Genomic DNA, 19,722 nt, shown 5'->3' on the forward strand with positions numbered 1-19,722 from the left:
GTCAAAACAAGAAGAAATTCTGAATGACATTCCAGGGCTGGTTCCGGTTGTGGGACTTGACCCGACAACCCGGTGTTCAGTGCGATTAGAGAATCTAAGAGGCCTTCGAAGAACGTCTGTTGTTACCACAGATCAGAGAGAAGGAGAAACCTCGGTCCACCAGGAACGAGGAAGACAAAAGAAAGGAGGAGGAAAAAGAGGGAAAGAACGGGAAAATGACGGAAGCACAAACGGAGAGTGTCAGAGCGAGGGCTGCGACGGCTTGATAACCAAAATGCTTTTTCAGTTTTCCTGCTTGGCGAAATGCTTTTCTGTCCCCCCCCCCCACTGCTCCCCTGTCAGGATATCCAGCCCCGACTGCATCGGAGCCAGGCCGGAAATAATAAGAGACGGGGAACAGACGAGGAAGGGCGACATAGGAAAGACCCTTTAGCTTGTTCTCAAGGAACAGAAGCTCAGAGGCCTGTGTTCACTGCTGCTGCCTGAGCTGAAGAGGAGCCGAGGAGGAGCCGAGGAGGAGCCGACGAGGAGCCGAGGAGGAGCCGAGGAGGAGCCGACGACGAGCCGAGGAGGAGCCGACGACGAGCCGAGGAGGAGCCGACGACGAGCCGACGAGGAGCCGACGAGGAGCTGACGATGAGCTGGAAGTAACCATACCGTCATCGTCATCTTCACCGGACTGAAGAAGAGTTACTGGTTTAAATCCGCTGTCATCCCAGACAAGCTCTTTCACTCCATTTAGTTTAAGTGAGACTCAAACTGTCCATCACCTATTTTACAGTGAGTTCAAGTGAGTGACAGCATGTGGGTTTCCTTTATCAAGTTTATGTATAAAAAAACTAAATGAACAAAAAACTATTAACATTAATCAATGTGATTTATTTTAGAACTCAACTTTTCTCCTTTTGTTTTAACTTCCTTTTCTGTTGGACATGAAAACTACTCATTACAATAACTTAAATTAGTTTTCTTGCAGGTGTGAAGGATTAGATTTGTGTTTATTTGAATACAGTTTTTATTGTTAATAGAATCTGAAGTGTTTATTGTCTTCAGTCCGTTCCCTGTGATTATTAAGACACATTCCATCGTGGTGAAGTTTGACTCCGTGCTGCCCTGATTTCATGAGTCTCACAGCGAGTTAACACACTGCCACTAGATTCCAGTCCCACTCCCACCACCTGAAACACCGGGCGCTCACTCACCGCTGTTCATCTGCAGCAATTAGATATAAAAATATAGACCAATCACGAGCTCTCTCTGAGCTGGGGGAGCTAAGAGAGGCCGCTGTTACTAGGGAGAGCAGCAGCAGACGGCCACGAGGAGCCGGCTCGGAGAAAACACACCAGGGCCTTCAGATCAGAGCAGAGAATCAGTTTTCTCAGATCTCAAGCTGCATGTCACTGGAGCGTTTCTGTTTGGAGACTGTGGCCCTTTGACCTCCGACCTCTTCACAGCTCCTCACTTGTAACAGAGGTGATCTCTGATCTGAAGTCAGGACTGCGTTCACACTGGCGGTTGAGAATTTTCTACTCGTGCTTTTCCTCCCCCGTCGTCTTCCGTCGTCTAGAAATATGTGAGATAACACGGACACAGATCTACAAACATGCTTAAATAAAGGCTTATTTGTATCGTGTTGACTAATGTGTAAAAACACATGTTCTAGAAATCTAATTGTTTAATAAAAAAGAAGAAGACCTTATAGCTTATACCGCTGCCAAGGCCCAACAATCCCCTTTAGATTCAATCAAGCTGCACCAAATTCCCCACACTCATCACTCAGCAGCTCCATAACATAACTCATTTATTTCCTCGAGATCCTTGAATTCAAGGAGAAAAACGTTATAACGATGATAAAGAAAGTGATAAAACTAATTCCCGGATCAGCCCCTTTGCCGGGATCCACGCCAAATGTTAATGAGTCTTTTTTTTTGGCTCATGTCCCATCTTTCCAGGAATGTTTCGTGGAAATCTGTTCAGTAGTTTTTAACGTAACCTTGCTGAAAAACAAACCAACCAACACACTGACAGGGCCGTAAATATAACCTCTTTGGTGCGAGGTAATAAAAGAGCCGATCACTCGGCTTCCCAGCCTGAAGCTCTGCCCCGTTTCTTTGCTTCTCTTCGGCTCAGATTTCTCGTGGATTTACATCATGGACGCTGAAACACTGGAAGAGACGTGGCGTGGCAAGCGTCAGCCTCAGCACGACAGCTGGTTGTCAGGGTGTTCCTTTGTTTTGGAAAGCATCTTCCTCCAGGTGATGCAACAAGACACTTAAGGTATGATCATAAAAATATGGACGGCACGAGAAACACTTAATCACTTTCAAACGGTGTCATTACGAGAGCACACCGACACTTAACTTTTACAATTCTGCAGAAATACTTCGTCAGTAAATCCCACATAAAAAAAACCCAACCAAGACCAATAAATGTGTCTCTTCAACATGTTCTGACATCACCACCGTGTCATTGGCTCTCATCCCCAAACCCACTGGTTCCTACTGAAGATCCTTAAACATATAAGTTATGATCATGAAAACAGCTGGAAACAGTCGTTCTTATCAAACGTTCCTCAAACAGCAGAATAAAGGGGCAGATTATTCCCCATGTGTTTCTCTGGGGAGTTTGTGGGGACAGCAGGAAGTTGTGTTGTTGAGTTTCATGGTGCGTTCAGGGAACATGTCGTCCAGTGTGACACGTAGCTCACCGGCTCAGAGGAATAAGACATGCATCAGGCTTTGATAATTACTTGTTAACACGACACATGGATTGTTGTTTGTTGACTACAATAAAAAAGGACCATTCTTCAGGTCCAGCGTCACACGAGCCAACAATCCACCAGCGCCCGGCGTCAACAACAGCTCCGCACTCTGTTCTCCTGGCATTTGTGTTTTGTTTGGAGAGAGGCGAGGGGTTTCCTGAGGTATAAACAGCCTTCACACAGCCGGTCTTTCCTGAGGCCCTTCCAACCTGCCGCGCCTCACACTTGCAACACACTCAGCTTCATGCCACCACATTCGAGCCATTTCACCAAGAAGTTCCTCCAGAAAACCGTTCGTTGGTGCAGAAATAAAACATTTCTCCCCATAAACGACTTTTAACAATTAATTCTCTGAATCTTGGTCTTAATTTACTTGTTCAGGATCATCACACACACACAGTAAAAAGCCTCTGCTTTGTGGCTGCAATGAGAAATATCAGAGGAACCATGTAAGGAGTGTGTGATGCTCGCTGCTCTTAGAACCCAGATGTCCGACATGACTTAATTTACTGTAGGCCTACTTTAGATCGAATGTGCAACCGGGCAGCTGTATTATGTAGGAAAACAAAGAGCCGTGTAATCGGGATTTGTGTTGGCAGACAATCACACGACTCAGGATTTGGCTCTCAGGCAATAAAACACTTGATTGGGACGAGCACAGATTCTTATTCCTGTGAAGAAAACCAGGGTCCAAACACACACACACAAACACACACACACACACACACACACACACACACACACACACACACACACACACACATACACACACTCGCTCTCTCACAGCATCACGCTCGCTTCACCTGCACGAACACCCACAGCTGGAGGCAACAGGTCCGTGCCTGCTCTCTGACAAGTACCAAAAGTAGTTGCCCAAAAATGCAGGAAATCCCAAAGGGAGGCAGAAACAGACAAGTGAAAGTAGAATCATGAAGAAGTGGAAAAACCCTCAATCCACAAAAATAACCATTTACCCACACACAGAGGAAACGTGTCCAGGTTTCACTCAACATGATATACAGACACGAAAGGAGCCTTCATGTCTGAACTCTGCGTCCATTTGTATTTGTACGTGTCTTCTGAAAGCTTGCAACGTGGACAAAATGGAGCAGTACCACCAGAAACCACCAGGGGCGGTGTAGACTATAGTTCAAGGCCGATAACAACGGGACACGAGGAAGAAATGTCAACAATGGCGGGAAGATTGAAGACTTTAAGTGGGAAACATTTATATGATGTTAGAAGAAAATACACCGGCTGCTATGATCCTCTCAAAGTGTAACTCCAGAAAACTAAATCAAATAAAACTTTCCATGAAACCATTAAACAAATCTATTGGTGGATTAGCGAGTAAAGACTAAAGTGCCGCGGTACGAGCTGTCACCGTGTTCCAGGATAATGAAGCGACGACCAGTAGCCAGACAGCTGCTGGGAAGCTAATGAGGAGAGGGGGGGGTGGGGGGGGAGGACAAAAACAGAGAGCTGCAGCCCCCAATTAATGGCTCAACAAGGCAATGGGCTCACAGGTTTAATATAGAGAGCGGGGGGGGGGGGACAAACCAGCTTCCTGTCAGTCACAGGTCCGATTCTCCGTGGCTCCTATTTCTTTTATAATGTCGTGCACGAGGGAATAATCACGACGAGATGGAGAGTGCAGATCATTTTCTTTTGGTTTGTACGTCTGAGAGCAAAAGTGTGAAAGTCCTGTTGTTATAGTGATTTAAATAGTCGTTTATCTTTGGCTGTTTACCCGCCTGAGGGTTTGTATCCATTGGTTTGTTTTCAAACCTCCAGTTTCACATTCTGTCCTGAACCATCTTGGTTTTTTGGAAACTAGATGAAACCGTACTGTACCTGGAGGAGCTGTCAATTTTAGATTTTCTCATTTTACTAAATTTAAAATCTATAACGTCACAATCTGGCACCAGCTGGAATCGTTTTTAATGTAAAGTTGACTTCACCCGGGTTGTTGAAGCCAAACACACAAAAGAAGCACAAGAGTAAATTTACAGTAATATGCTTAATAAGTTAAAGATGTTTGATGAAGAGATTGCAAACAGGATTGAGCTGCAGATAAAAAACACCAAACCTCAAGTCGATGCAGCTTGTTGCCGATCAGACGAGCACAAAGTTCAACATGTTGCCACACAGTTCCACGGTTGCTGCCGATCAGATGCGTCTGAACACATCAGAGATCTGTCTCTGAGCCACATTCGATACTGAGCAGCTACTCACAGAATGTGAAAGGGAAAGAAATACATCGATTATTTCCTTTAAATCCGTAGTTTATCGTAAGTCCTCTAGAAACAACGTCAATCTGCAGAGCCTCAAGGTTTCAGGTTACGAGTCTTAACACACAAACCAAATTACTCGGCACTGACTAGTTCTGTTAACGTGTGAGAACAATACTAGAACATGCTAACAATGATAACCAGCTCATCATCACTGAACCAGCAGAACTGGACTGAGATTCAAAAACATCCAGACGGGACCTTGGTGACGTGAACGAGCCAGAGACACAGTAACAAGCTGCAGCAGACACAGAGTCAAGTTAGTGGAAATCTTCCGACAGGGGCGATATGTGCAAATGTCTGTTGCTCGGGACATGTTCCAGAAATTTTCGTCTGGAGTCCATTTGAGAAAACAGCAGGACAACGTGTGGAAGCTTCCCAGTGAGCGAGTGGACGTGTTGACGAGGTTTCTAACACGTGACGGACGTGAAACAATCTCAGGATGAAGAAGAGGAGCCGTACACGTAGAAGACGAAGACGTCCACTTGGAAACACGAGGAGGTTCCAGATCTTTTGGTGATGAGGGCCGACGCCGGTGTGGATGAGCTGTAAACAACAAACACTGATCTTTCCACAGTTTATACGTCATGTCCGGCCTCCTGCTGCTCTACAGGCTCCGCCCCTCGCCTGGATGTTCCCCACATGTTCCTGTTGGTGTGAACGTGGACAATCTCCTGCTCCAGAAAATGTCCCAGACTCAATTTTCCAGACATTTTGTGGAGTTTGTGTCTGACTTGATATTGAAGAGGAGATTGTGATGTTACAGGGAAAACGAGAATGGAACAAAGTCAGGAGAAGAAAAGAGAAGAGAATAGAGTTCTGCGACTTGAAAACAAACAAACTGAGAGAAGATCTGTATTCTCCATGGACCCCGTTTTTCTCCTGTGTCTGAGGAGTCGAGTCCTTACCGTTGCTGTGTGAGCCGTTGTCCCTGTCCCACGCCTCCACTATCACAGTGTACGCTCGCTGTAAAGGAGAGAGGAAGAGGCAGAGGTTATCAAGAGTGCACACTAATACAGAAACACACACACACACACACTCAGATACGCTCACTTCAAGACGTGGACACGATTTACTCAGAAACTCAGATATGAGTCACCATCGCTCATGGACAGGCGCACGAGCACTTCGACACACACACTCACGCACACTATTTGGCATAGAATGGGAATAATGGTGGGAAAACCAGCAGCCGTTCCCACGCTGCTTTCACTCATTAGCTTCCCTGCCACCTCGGGCGAGTTAATAGGTGCAGTTCTATCAGAAACAGTCACCACACACCATGATCTGTTCACTGAGATTCAGATGACACCCAGCTTCTCTTTGTCTGATTCCCCTCCGTCATCTTTTCTTCGGACCCTGGTTCGATTCCAGAGGACGAACGTCTCCTCGGCTCCTCGGGGAGGTCGACGCCCCGGGAAGTGGGAGCGGAGGTTTGCTCCAGGGCACGTTTTGTGGTAATGTATATATTTCCAGCTCAAATTTAACGGTCTTCTCTTCGGGGATCTAACGAGGGCTCTTTTTAAATCACTCAGCTAATCAACGATGAAATTATACTTTAATGAGCTCGTGTATTAAACTCTAAAAGCAGTTGCATGCCTGTTTTAAACTGTTTGTTTGTGACTGAGCAGATTCTGAAAGAGACAGGAGCTTCAAATAAGTGTTTTGAGACAGAGGCTGAAAAGAGGAGCTGCAGCAGTTTGAGGACATGGATGTGTTATCTGAACATTAGAGCATTAAAACCTTTTACAGTAACAACACAAGTTGAGATCATCAACCTGAATATGAACATAACATGTCTCCCTTTAAGATGAACGTCCTTCCCCACTTGTTAAGGTCTCCACACACCAGGGGCGAGACGAATAAACAAAAGCCATTGATGTGAAACACAGCAGCTCATTCTTCAGGATCATGCAGTGATGAAGATCTTGACCTTCCCCTCACATGTTTACAGAAGAAGAGATTTCACTGCCTCACGAGGGAGACGAGGGAGACAATGACCGCACCAGGATCCCGTCCACCCGGGGCCGCGTCTGTCAGTGTCTCTGAGGTTAAACTACGTTCGTGCACGGTCTTTGGTTGACGCCATTATTCACGACGCACAAGCTCAGAGAAGTCGACCTCCTTCGCATTCGCCTGCTATGATTCAGCATTGTGTGAATGTGCAGAAAGCGCAGCAGGCCCTGCACACTGTGCCCTACTTTCCCCAGCGACGGCTCCGACATCCCACAACAACAGACTCAAACTCTGGATTGTTTCAGGTGCAGGGCTGTTTTTTTTTGTTTTTTTTTTACTTTTCACGCGCATCAGCAAACCAAACCACGATGGCGCTCGCTGTCCGTCAACTGCATGGGGTCCGGACGAGCAGCTGCGAGTTCCCATGACCTGGGTCTGACTCAGAGCCGACGAGGGCTGCAGGGAAGATTACAGGGGAGGTGACATAGTGGTGCAGGCAGAGATTAGAGGCAGAGACACGACGGGAACATGAAACAAAAGGTAGAGAGCTGAAGTGCCTTTATGGGACTTTAAAGCTAATTTTATGGTGCTTTTAAATCTGAGGGGGGGGGGGGGGGGGGGGGTAGTTCCCAGTGTGCCAAAAACAGAAAATGTGCAGGACAGAGAAAAAGGCCGTGTTGCTACAAGTAGGAGGTTGATTCATTCACAACAAGCAGGTCTGGAGGTGTTTAGTGAAATCAGGCAGCACTGGCTTCTTTGAATCTGGTTTCCCACAGAAAACAGGACCAGTCAGTGAGACCAGTTCTGCTTCAGCAAACTAGTTTAATCTTTTTAAGACCATTATGAATGACGTTTAAGACCTTTGTCACATAGGACAGATATTAGGAAATATCAGAGTCCCAGAATTATTTATATTTCTTCATAATTGAACATAAGGTGAAGTAGAAAGATCCCGGAAACGCCCACATTTACTGTTTATTACAGCGTTTAAATATGTGTATAGTTACAAACTACACGTGTCACCAAAACATGTTTTTAGTATCGGGGAAGTAACAATGAATGAACGTTTACTGAGTTGCTCAGTGAGTTTCAAACATTTGTCACTTTCATATTTAATATTTATCCACATATAGACACATTTTTCAAACTGCGCTCGTCCGTGATGACACACAGATAATCCACAAACGACTCCAGCGGCCTGTGGATCAGACCGAGGCTCCTCCACATCAGCTGTGATTTACGAGCCCAGCGAGGAGCCATAACTCTGTGATGAGTGAATAGAAATGGACATGATCATAATCAATCTTCCCCTTTGTAATCAATTTTAAATGTCACAGCCACTGGCTCCGAAGGAGCCAGGCCCGGGGGAGCCTGACAGGAGTGTGTGCTGTGTGTTACATGTGTTTGAGTGTGTGTGTCCTTGAAGGATGGGAGCAAAGTGTCACATCCCTGCTGTCTGCAGTGCGACCGCCATACAAGTCGGCCGTATGTGTGTGTGTTGGGAGACACTTGACACCTCCTAACCAATTTACAGGAGTCAGAGGGATTTGAGTTTTCATTAGTGGAGGAGAAACCAGCTCCTCGCCGCCTTCACCTGTTCAATGAATAAATTACTGCTTCCCGGCGACAGGAACAGCCGCCGGCTACACGCAGCTCTGCAGAGAACACGCTGCTCTGGGAATTCACTTTTTCATCCAGGATTATCAGATTCATTCTGCTGCTGCTACGACATTCGGACGATAATCGAAAGTCACTTCAACTTTAAAGTCAAGACATTTGACTTTAGGCGTCTTGTTATTTGGAGAAGCTCTGGACACTAAAACCAGAACTGAGGTCAAGAGGATACGATGATATACAAATCAAACTGTTCCAATGGCATGAATATAAATTACCATCAAGTACAAACAGTACTAATAATTTTCAGGAAAAACTGCCAAACACAATATCAGCTTTTCCTGCTCGCACTTTAGTCTGTGCAGCCGAAAACCTTCCTCACAAGAAACAATGGGTTTCAGAGTGGAGCTGTTATTCAGATACTATCATGTCTGAAAGTCTTTGTTTAGAGGCATCTTTGATTTTTAATTACTGATAAATCAGATGATAACTATCTCCAATCAATTAATAGCTTATCACAAGTTCTCAGCTCTTAACGAGAATTCAACTCAACACAGTAAGAAAACCAGAAAACACTGATTGAAGAAGCTGGAACCATTTTTGTCATCTTGTTACAGCAGGAAACCAAACTTGATTTGTTTTCATTTAGCTTGAAACTGAAGAAACAAGAATCAACAAGAAGAAGTTCCATTGTTTAAACCACCGCTGACTGAGCGTGTACAGTACGAAAAGATAAATAGATAAAATACAAAAATACCTGACACACCAACGCTTTAATCTCATGACTTTTAAATGGGAAGGGGAAGTGAAATCAAGATGAATGTTCTCTTCCTAATTGAAAATTCACAGCAGCAGGGAATTGTTAATGAGAGAGAGAGAGAAAAAAAAAAGAAGAAAGACCCAATTAACAACTTTTCCGGAGCTGCGATGAAGACGAAGAAGAAAAACCCGCAGCAGCAACACCTGTCACGTCACACCTGTTAGTGTATTGACATGAATAAAACATGTCGCCCGCGGCGTCGGGGAGCCGGGATGGTTAATTTAGCACGTTATTAACGGAACAAGCCCTCCTCCTCCTCCTCCACCACCTCTTCTTCTCTCTAAGGAGGCCTCGTGCAGACAGCAAAATCTAATCAAAGCTAATCTAATCAGGTCTTTATCCTGAGCTGCAGAATGGTGATATGACCCAGTTCACTTTTCCCACACCAAGCGCCGTGAAAATCTATTTCTGCCGCTCTGGGTTACGCCGACTCCTCCAGCGATGCAGAGGTTTTTCTGTGAATTTGTCTTCCAGAGAAGATCAGAGGCGTGTGTGTTCTGTACAGACGGGACAAGACGGAGATTCCACCTCAAATCCAACGGTTAGGCCCCTGAATACTGTTTCTGTGGTGATTTCTGTTGCACAATGGACTCGTCTTCATGATTCCTGCTGGCTCTTCGTCAAATGAACGTGTCAAAGACATCAGACGAGTCCTGATGAGCTCGGTGAGTCACAGCGATGATCAGTGGTAAAATCTGAGCGCTGCATCGGGGTCAGATTTTTATGAACTGCTCGTCAAATCGTCTGCAGTGACTCAACATCCTCTGTCGCTGTTAAACTCAATCCACCGCACAGGCAGTCTACTGTACATGTATGAATGTGTCTCAAACTCAATCATCGTCTGCATAAGTTAGATTTGCCATCGTGGAGAGTCTAAGACAGGGAGAGCAGCAGCAAGACCCCCAAGGGGAACAGAACAGAACCGGCATCAATGACAGAAATGACACTGAATAATTCAAACACAGAATGAAGACAGGGGGAGCTGGGGTGGAGCTGGGGTGGAGCCGGGGGGGGAGCTGGGGTGGAGGTGGGGTGGAGGTGGGTTACACGGGTGGGCAGAGGAAGCAGTTCAAATACGGCGCCTTGTCTGAGCGCTGCCAACGAATGAGATGAAGAGAGTCAGCTGAGTCCTGAGATCAGCTGCTGGAGCCGTCAGGTGAGACGAGCGCGACTCTGTGGCCGAACTAACGATATCATCAATTAGTAATAATGATATATTGTTCATGGATATGAACAATATGAGGATATATAGACAAGGAAAGGTCAAACAATATGGAGGAAAACCCAGAAGCTACTGATTTGATAAGAGGCTGTAAACAGTGTGAGAGAGAGAGAGAGAGAGAGAGAGAGAGAGAGAGAGAGAGAGACAGAGAGAGAGAGAGAGAGAGAGAGAGAGAGAGACAGAGAGAGGGATGAGAGAGAGAGGAGAGAGAGAGAGAGAGAGAGAGAGAGACACAGAGACAGAGAGAGAGAGAGAGAGACAGAGAGAGAGAGAGAGAGAGAGAGAGGAGAGAGAGAGAGAGAGAGAGAGACAGAGAGAGAGAGAGAGAGAGAGGAGAGAGAGAAGATGAGAGAGAGAGAGACAGAGAGAGAGAGAGAGAGAGAGAGAGAGACAGAGAGAGAGAGAGAGAGAGAGAGAGAGAGAGAGAGAGAGAGGGAGAGAGAGATGGAGAGAGAGAGAGAGACACAGAGACAGAGAGAGAGAGAGAGAGGAGAGAGAGAGAGAGAGAGAGAGAGAGAGAAGAGAGAGAGAGAGACACAGAGAGACACAGAGACAGAGAGAGAGAGAGAGAGAGAGAGAGAGAGAGACACAGAGAGAGAGAGAGAGAGAGATGAGAGAGAGAGACAGAGAGAGAGAGAGAGAGAGAGGAGAGAGAGAGAGAGAGGGAGAGAGAGAGAGAGAGAGAGAGAGACACAGAGACAGAGAGAGAGAGACAGAGAGAGAGAGAGAGAGAGAGAGAGAGAGAGAGAGAGAGAGAGAGAGAGAGAGAGAGAGACACAGAGACAGAGAGACACAGAGACAGAGAGAGAGAGAGAGAGAGAGAGAGAGAGAGAGAGAGAGAGAGAGACACAGAGACAGAGAGAGAGAGAGAGAGAGAGAGAGAGAGAGAGAGAGAGAGAGAGAGAGAGAGAGAGAGAGAGAGAGGGAGAGAGAGAGACAGACACAGAGAGAGCGAGAGAGAGGGAGAGAGAGGGAGAGAGAGAGAGAGAGACACAGAGAGAGAGAGAGAGAGAGAGAGACACAGAGAGAGAGAGAGAGAGAGAGAGAGAGAGAGAGGGAGAGAGAGAGAGAGACACACAGAGAGAGAGAGAGACACACGGAGAGAGAGAGAGAGACATGGAGAGAGAGAGAGAGAGACACTTGGAGAGAGAGAGACACAGAGAGAGAGAGAGAGAGAGAGAGAGAGACACAGAGAGAGAGAGAGAGAGAGAGAGAGAGAGAGAGAGACACAGAGAGAGAGAGAGAGAGAGAGAGACACAGAGAGAGAGAGAGAGAGAGAGAGAGAGAGAGAGAGAGAGGGAGAGAGAGAGAGACAGACACAGAGAGAGCGAGAGCGAGAGAGAGAGAGAGAGAGAGAGAGAGAGAGAGAGAGAGAGAGAGAGAGAGAGACACAGAGAGAGAGACACAGAGAGAGAGAGAGAGAGAGAGAGAGAGAGAGAGACACAGAGAGAGAGACACAGAGAGAGAGAGAGAGAGAGAGAGAGAGACACAGAGAGAGAGACACAGAGAGAGAGAGAGAGAGAGAGAGAGAGACACAGAGAGAGAGAGAGAGAGAGAGAGAGAGAGTTTCAGTCTCGTCATGACCCTAGAAGTCCACAGTGACTGAGAGAATCTGCTCCACAACCAGTTGGAGGCTGATTTCGAGACTGAGGATCAACTCTTCACAGAGAGGATCTTCAACCCTCCAGCAGGGGGCGCGGTGGCTCGTGAGTCACAAGCAGCAGCACGACGAAACTTTGGAAAATGTGAAAGATAGAAATCAGACTGAGTCCAAATGTCCCACAAGCTGTCTGAAGAACTGAAGATTTAAACCTGAGAAACGTAATCGAATGAATCAACTATAATATGATTGATTAATTCAAACTGCAACTGAGTGTTGTTATGTTTCCAGCGTCTTGTATCTTAATCTCATTAAAATAAAACAAGTTATTAAAAGGACAATACTTTAGTCCTCTGGGAACTCAATGAATCGATGAGGAAAACTCCGATGTCGTTTCCTCCGCCAAGACCCAACAGTCCCATCCAATCAAGCTGCACCAAATTAAAATCTTGCAATGTTTGTCCGGATCTGTGCAACAATTTGATTAGTTGTTTCTTGGCTCATGTTCCATCCGCCCACCAAGTTGTGTGGAAATCTGTTCAGTAGGTTTTTGCTCAATCCTGCTGACAAACCAACAAACCAACAAACAGAAGCGAAAACCCCCTCATCTCCTGAACAGAGCTCATGACAGTTTGTTATTGACCCACTGGGACTGCTCCAACATTTTTGGTTTACGATCCCATAAAGTTTTATCATTTGAGTAAACAGTCCAACCCGAGCGTGATGTGAAGGTTGTTGTTGCCTAGAGAGATGAAGGTTTTGAGGGTTCCGACCACCGGATCGTGGACGGGATCCCGGGACAACGGAAACGTTTCCACCTCCAAACATCTTGTTGTCTGGAGACTCGCAGCAGACGCAAGAGGACGAGGAAAACAAAACTCTCCTGAAGTCGTTCTGTTCTCCTCCTCTGGATGCAGCCATAAGCCCAGAGCTGTGTGGACATCTGAAAACCAAATCCAGCATGTTGCCCTCCAGAGCGGCCTTATGTAAACACTCTCAAATCCACTCCTGACATTTTGCCCAAAGCTGCCGCCCCCCCCCCTCCTCCATCTCTGTTCTTCCTCTGTTTCCGTCTCTCACCCTCTTCAGGCTCTTCAGGTTTTCTCCTCCCTCCACTTGTCTTCAAAACTCAATATCTCGGTCACAAAAGCAGACCGCACAGAGTCATTGTTCCCGTTGAAAGGTGCAGTGACAAAGGGATTAAGGCAGCCCTCGTTTCCACAGGGCTGCTGGGAAAGTGATATTCACGCCATGGGGAAAAAAAAAAGAGACCAGCGACATCACTGACCCACCTGAGCACAGACGCGACAACTGAACGGGCCTGCGTCCGACAACAAACAAAAAACAACTGGTTATGTGCAACACGAGCTCCAGTTATTGTTCTAACATGAAGTCATGGAGTCGTTTCGAGTGGTGACAGAGCTCTTTTGATCCAGAACAGAAAAGATGAAGTCGAGAACACGTAGGTTGGAGAAAAAGACCTACGATGGTCGTACTAGAATAAAAATGTTGTTCCTTTATGTCGTTCAGTTAAATGTGCAACAAGTAGATTTTCTATTTACACCAACTCGGGGTTCCCTTACGTGCTTGTGGTTAAGTCAAGACAGAAATTCAGAATATCTGGAAAACATCTACATCCCATTACGACTTCAGCTGAAGACTGAAAACTGCTGAAAGCTCCAGAACCAGCATGTACGTGGACCTTGAGTTGAGATAATGACGATAGAGTTCTCAAAGTAATAGATGAGGACAATAACAAGAGAGCAGTGAAACACTTGGACGAGTTTTAACCAGACGACACTTTAAATGAGGGGTACACTGAGGTTGAGTGGACCTGACTCGGTGGAGGTTTCTGCTCTAGTTTGGATTCGGAGGTTTGTTTCATGGGTTTCTACGTGAAGTGGAAGGTTCTGGGTTCAGGGTTCAGGCCCCAGATGTGTTGAGAAACGCTGCCGAACCTTCACCCCTCTGGAGAGGACGGTTACATCAGGCCGCTCCACGACTGCAGCAACATGCAGACAAAGGAGAACTTTGTAGTGATGCTTGTCAGGGAGGATCTCCACCCGATCCGAGCTGAATGATGAGTCAGGGTGTGTTCGTTCATGCCGAGCGTGTTTGCAGCGGTTCACTTGAACTCTGGGGCTTTTACTCCTTTAGTTCGGTTTATTTGTCCTCAATGAGAACGACAGTCGTTTCGGGAAAGAGAAGAAAAACTCCCAGGAATTCTGTGCACTGCAAAGAAATCCCCTTTAAGCCGATAAAAACAAACCTCCGACAGGTTGAGTGTTAAGTTTTCTTAAAATGTATGATGGGGAAAGAAAAACTCCGTGTGCTGAAACTTCGGATCATAAGCTGCGACACAGTGGGAGCCCGAACGAGCCGAATTCAAAAATACAACGCTACGATCTTTCCTCACTGTTTCGGACCAAAGAAAGCAAACTGTAGGTGTGATCACACCCTCAAAGCTAGCAAAACAAGCTAACAAGGCCGGACCACAGGAGCCAGAGGATTCCTAACGCACCAAATATGTAGCTACAGGGTTTTTCAGCCTGGTCGGTTCTCAGAGAGGAAGATTGGAGAAGATAAACACCAGATAGATGAGATATTAGGAGATAAACAAACACAGAGGAACAATGAAGGGTTTGGTCATCGACAACATCCAACTCTTTTCTATTCCCGATCGCAGGCCTCCCCCTCTTCTTTCTCTCTCTCTGCCTCTCGAGGTCCAGCCGAGCTCCATTAGAGCTGCGAGCGACTCCCTGAGTGTGTAACAACAAGCTTGAATCACCGCTGCTCCTCTCACTGCTCGTAACGCATTTCACTGACTCGCCAAACACACGACTGCAGCTGTCGGACATACGTGATGAACACTAAACGGACTCACGTCTCTCCCACATAACATGTTTCCACCCAAGCAGGACAGAAGCTGTATCTGAATTTAGGGGCTGTCCCATTTTTCGAAGGCCACTTAAAGTGTGTCCTTCCATTCCTGAGCTACCCAGGATTCATGGCCTGCCCGAGACGACGCTAACGATGCACAGTAAGAGCGGGACGGGCTGGTGACGCAAATTGGAAATCCTCCCTTGACCAGTGGGTCTAATTTCGGTTTGGAGGGGTAGACCTCTGAAGAATGCACCCACTGCATTGACTGGCATCACTTTCATTCTCTCACTCCTTCATCAGCAAGTTAGGCTTCAGTGTTTTGCTCGTGGGTGCTTCGGAATCGAACCACCACCCTGTGTTTAAAGCATGATATGTTCCACCAGCTGTGAACAGGCGTTTACAGCAAAGCAAGATGATGACAGGGCTGCAACTGACAATGGATTTCACAGTCCATGAATTTTCCGGATTGTTAAAATGCAATTTTAAAACAATAGTCCACACTTTCTATGGTTCATATTCATTTGAATCTCACATGAGACTAAAAGAAACAGCAAATATTCACAACAGAGAAGCTGCAACTAGAATATGTCTCTTTTAAATGCTGGGATGAAGCTGAATTTACTTTTGCATACAGATTATGAACATACAGCCTACATGCAGAATTTTCTTCCACACTGCACACACGTGTTTATTGTGTGTGTTTTCCATTCGTTCCCTGAAGCTTTACCTCAACATAAACCACACACCACGAGGTAAACACTTGATTTACCTTCAAGAGGACCCGACACGGGATGTGAGTCACTTTTATGCAACTACATGTGTGAAGCTGTTTACATAAAACCAGCAGCATCGACAATCGATCAGCCGGTCGGACGGAGCAGCTAATCACACATTTACACGCCTCCGACTGGAACCGGGTCAGCTGACATGGAAGCAGTGGCAGCGTGGGAAAGACGAGCGGACCCATCCTGACCACAGTTAACTGAGCGGAGAGCTCTCGACTGCCTCGGCACAACATCATGTAACAGAGCCCTGCTGCGGTGGAGCTGCAGGCTTTCAGGTTTATTACAGAGAGAGGAGAAGCTGAGGGGGAGCGAGCTGCATATTTCACGTCTGAATGTGTTATTTTCCAAAGAAGAACATGTTTCAGATTATTCCTCTGACAAGGTTTGATATTCCAGGGTTAAGAAATGTCCGATGAGGAGAAAAGAAGTGAAATGAAGTCGGGTCTTGTTGCTCTGGTATCAACTGTCTGTTCTAAACAGTTCTTCTTTCAGAGAAAGTTATGCAACACTGATAAATAACCAATCATACCCGACTGATATTTCCATTCAGCTATTTAACGAGAGGCAGTGATGTGATAGAACAAAGCACATTTATATGTATCTGTAATTTTCACCTTTTACTTCGATACATACATACAGCATTGAGTCAAATTGTCACATTGTTTTCTCTGTTTACTCTTCACCAAGGAGGTTTAATCTTTCTGATCTGTCCATTCGTTTCTTCATCCACGTGGACGTCACGCCTCTTTCTCCTCTTCCTCAAACTAATCAACCATGAAAGCGTCACCGAACCGAGAGGAGCTCCTGATGAACAGCAGGCGGATGAACGCGCCAGAGACGCACTCGGCAAATGAGCGGAACGACCTGCAGAGGAGGAAACAAACCGAACACGAAGACCAAGTTGCACTTTGCGATTGCTCTCCGATACTCCTCCGAGTGAACTGATCTTACCCACTCTTCCTAATGCTATTTGACTAAAACATTTATTCTCAGAGCAGGAGGCCGCGAAGGTCTCTGAACAACAGCTGTTCCACCTCTGTCCCTCTCAGCTCTGCCAGGCCGACGAGGGAAATCTGGATGAGAGCGGGGGCCGACCCAAAAAAAAAAAAAAAAACAAGCTATGAAACTGAAGGACCCCTGATCCTTGATTTACTCACAGAGGGGTGAGGGGAGGACAGCAGCTCTAAAAATACCCCATAAGGAGAGGAGGAGAAGGAGAGAGGGATGAAGACACAGCAGAGAGTTTGGCTGAGGAGGAGGAGGAGGAGGAGGAGGAGGAGGAAGAGAAGAAGTAAATGCTTGTTTTGTGTTAAAAAAAAGAAGCATCTTAAGTGTCTGTGTCCTAAAAATACACTTTCCTCGTGACTGAAAACTCACAAGGAAGCTGAGTTTTGTTTAAGGGGGGGCGGCTTCCTCCCTCTTTCCTGTCTTGTCCATCCCTCGCTCCATCGGTCAATCCCTCCCTCCCCCCCCTCCCCCCCTTATTCCCTTTCATGAAAAGATGTCAGTGAAGACCCAAACAGCCGGAGGGGAAATGATCAGTAAAAGAGAAGGCAGAACAATGACCTTCTTCTTTTATTTTTATTTTTTTCAGCCGTTAATTCATGTCAGGACCAGTGGCCCAGATACTGGGGCCAGATACTGAAGCCGTCCACTATAGCAGCACCAGAGGCTACAGGCCACGTACAAAACACATTCTGTTAGTGCCGCCGCTCGGCCGACAGACTGCGAACTACAATGTGCGGCGGGAGGAGGGCGGCGGATTGAGGCGTCTGAGTCAGGAAGCGACTGAGACGTCTGTCATCATCTGTCTCAAACCAGGATTTATCAATTCATCGATCAATAATCAGACAAAACTGGGTTTAAAGGAGTAAATCTGTTCGACATGATGATGATGACAATAAGGAAATCCTATTCGCAGAGGAAAGCCATGAGTTGCAGTTTAAAGCGAGTAAGTCGACCTTGACTTGAGACTGTTCTTCTGTTATTTTAGCAGCAGTTTTCATCGCTGTATAAACGGGAGGAAAAAGAGTAGAACACTCACTGACTGATGAAACAGCACACTGGCTTTGATGGAGTCATTTCCGCCGGATTACAAGCAACTAACGTGCGAAAGAAAAACACAAAACTTAGCGCTAAAAGGAAAGTCCTCCAACTTGTCTCCGACTCTAAAGACGAGTAGAGCTTTCAAACCAAGGATATTCTGTCATCACATTTGCTTTCTTTATGATTGTAAATTGTGCCGAAACAATCAGCTGATAAATTGAGGTTAGGTCAGAAATTTGGGGCTTTAGTGCCCCCTACTGGGAGCAGAAGATATGCCACAGATACACTGATAATCTTTAAAAATGTGTCACTTTCCCTTTAATGTTACGACGATGGACATTTTAGAGAGAGTTAAGTTACAGAAAAAGGGGGAAAGGTCGTTGTTTGGGTTAAAATAAGTTCTTTGTTATGGTTTGGAGGATCTTTATCGTCATGGTTACAGTATATAAAAAGCGTTGCTAGGGTAATAAAAACGTCGTGGTCGTGATTAAAAGGAACAACATTTGATCCGTAAACGAGAAATGAACAGCAGCATCCAATGTTTTGTCGTCACATCCGTCCTACACAGACTTAGTGGCTCTATGACATCACCTCTCTTCATCATGATTACCGTGGCCACTAGAGGGCGCTGACACGTTAACATATCGTACCATCCACTCGATGCCACCTAACATCTTGACGTAGCTATGGATCCTAAGAAGATGCTTTCTCTGACCTACGGGGTTGTTTTGTTAAGGCGGACAGAGGACTGGTCCTACTCTGGATGGGACGATATGCAATGGATGTTGTAACATAGAAAAATCATAGTATGATGAGTTGATTTAATTAAATAAACTTGAGGTATGAAAGGTACTTTATGAATTAAATTCCTTTGACCTTCATCGTTAAGCCAGAAAGCTGACAATAGTGACATTTTCAAAAAACCTTCAACTGCTTCCACTTTGACAGCCTCAGAAGAAGTCGAGCACTGATACTCTCCTTCATAGATGTCTGTCACACACAACACACACACACACACACACAACACACACACACACACACACACACACACACACACACACACACACACCACACACACACACACACACACACCCTCCTCCACCCCCCTCCTGGGCAGATAGTGGAAAATACTGACCCCACACACGCCGAGTGAGACAATGACCCAATAACGGACAGAGCGTGAACCTGAGAGGCGGCGAGGTAAAGGCATCCCCCGGCCCAGATTGACCGGGGTTCTTCACTTGTTTGAGTAGTTGGTGACACTGATACCCACCGCCTGTGTCACACACACAACTTAGTGGTAATCGTATCCGCCCGCAGGGCCCCAACTTACTACTTCCATCTTCCCCTCTGCTGACAGCTGACCATGGGGAGTGATGAATGGGGAGGTCACGTAGCTAGGCGCGCTCACAAAGCAGCCGATATGTCCGATATGTACGTTCTGACATGAACACACCAACAGCGTTTCTGCCCGCTCGAGGCAAATATGATCGGAATGAGTTTTAATAGTTGAATGGCTGAATGATTTTCTATCATTTCATCCGACTTGAAGCATCATGTTTCAGTCTTATCTTCAGATTTGTCCTCTAAAAGCAGGAACATGCTGTTGCTTGTGTGCAGAAACTAAGGAGCCAACTAATGTTTAGCTTAATGACCATGAAAAAATCATAATGAAAATATTCAATGAGTCATGAAGCAGAGAAAAACATGTCTTGAGTCTTATTTTCTGAAAAGAAAGAATCTG

At 46.0% G+C, this 19,722-nt stretch overlaps 1 protein-coding gene across 1 annotated transcript in view; it reads right to left on the reverse strand.

Annotated features, from left to right (window-relative positions):
- The window catches only part of LOC117756757 (protein jagged-2-like), a 45,946-nt gene that overhangs the window by 23,634 nt on the left and 2,590 nt on the right, over nucleotides 1-19,722 (reverse strand). The window contains 1 exon segment of the mRNA XM_034577536.1: nucleotides 5,961-6,018. Within this exon segment, the coding sequence (XP_034433427.1) occupies nucleotides 5,961-6,018 (58 nt within the window).

The sequence above is a fragment of the Hippoglossus hippoglossus genome, chromosome 22, assembly GCF_009819705.1.
Source record: "Hippoglossus hippoglossus isolate fHipHip1 chromosome 22, fHipHip1.pri, whole genome shotgun sequence".
Classification (NCBI taxonomy): Eukaryota; Metazoa; Chordata; class Actinopteri; order Pleuronectiformes; family Pleuronectidae; genus Hippoglossus; species Hippoglossus hippoglossus.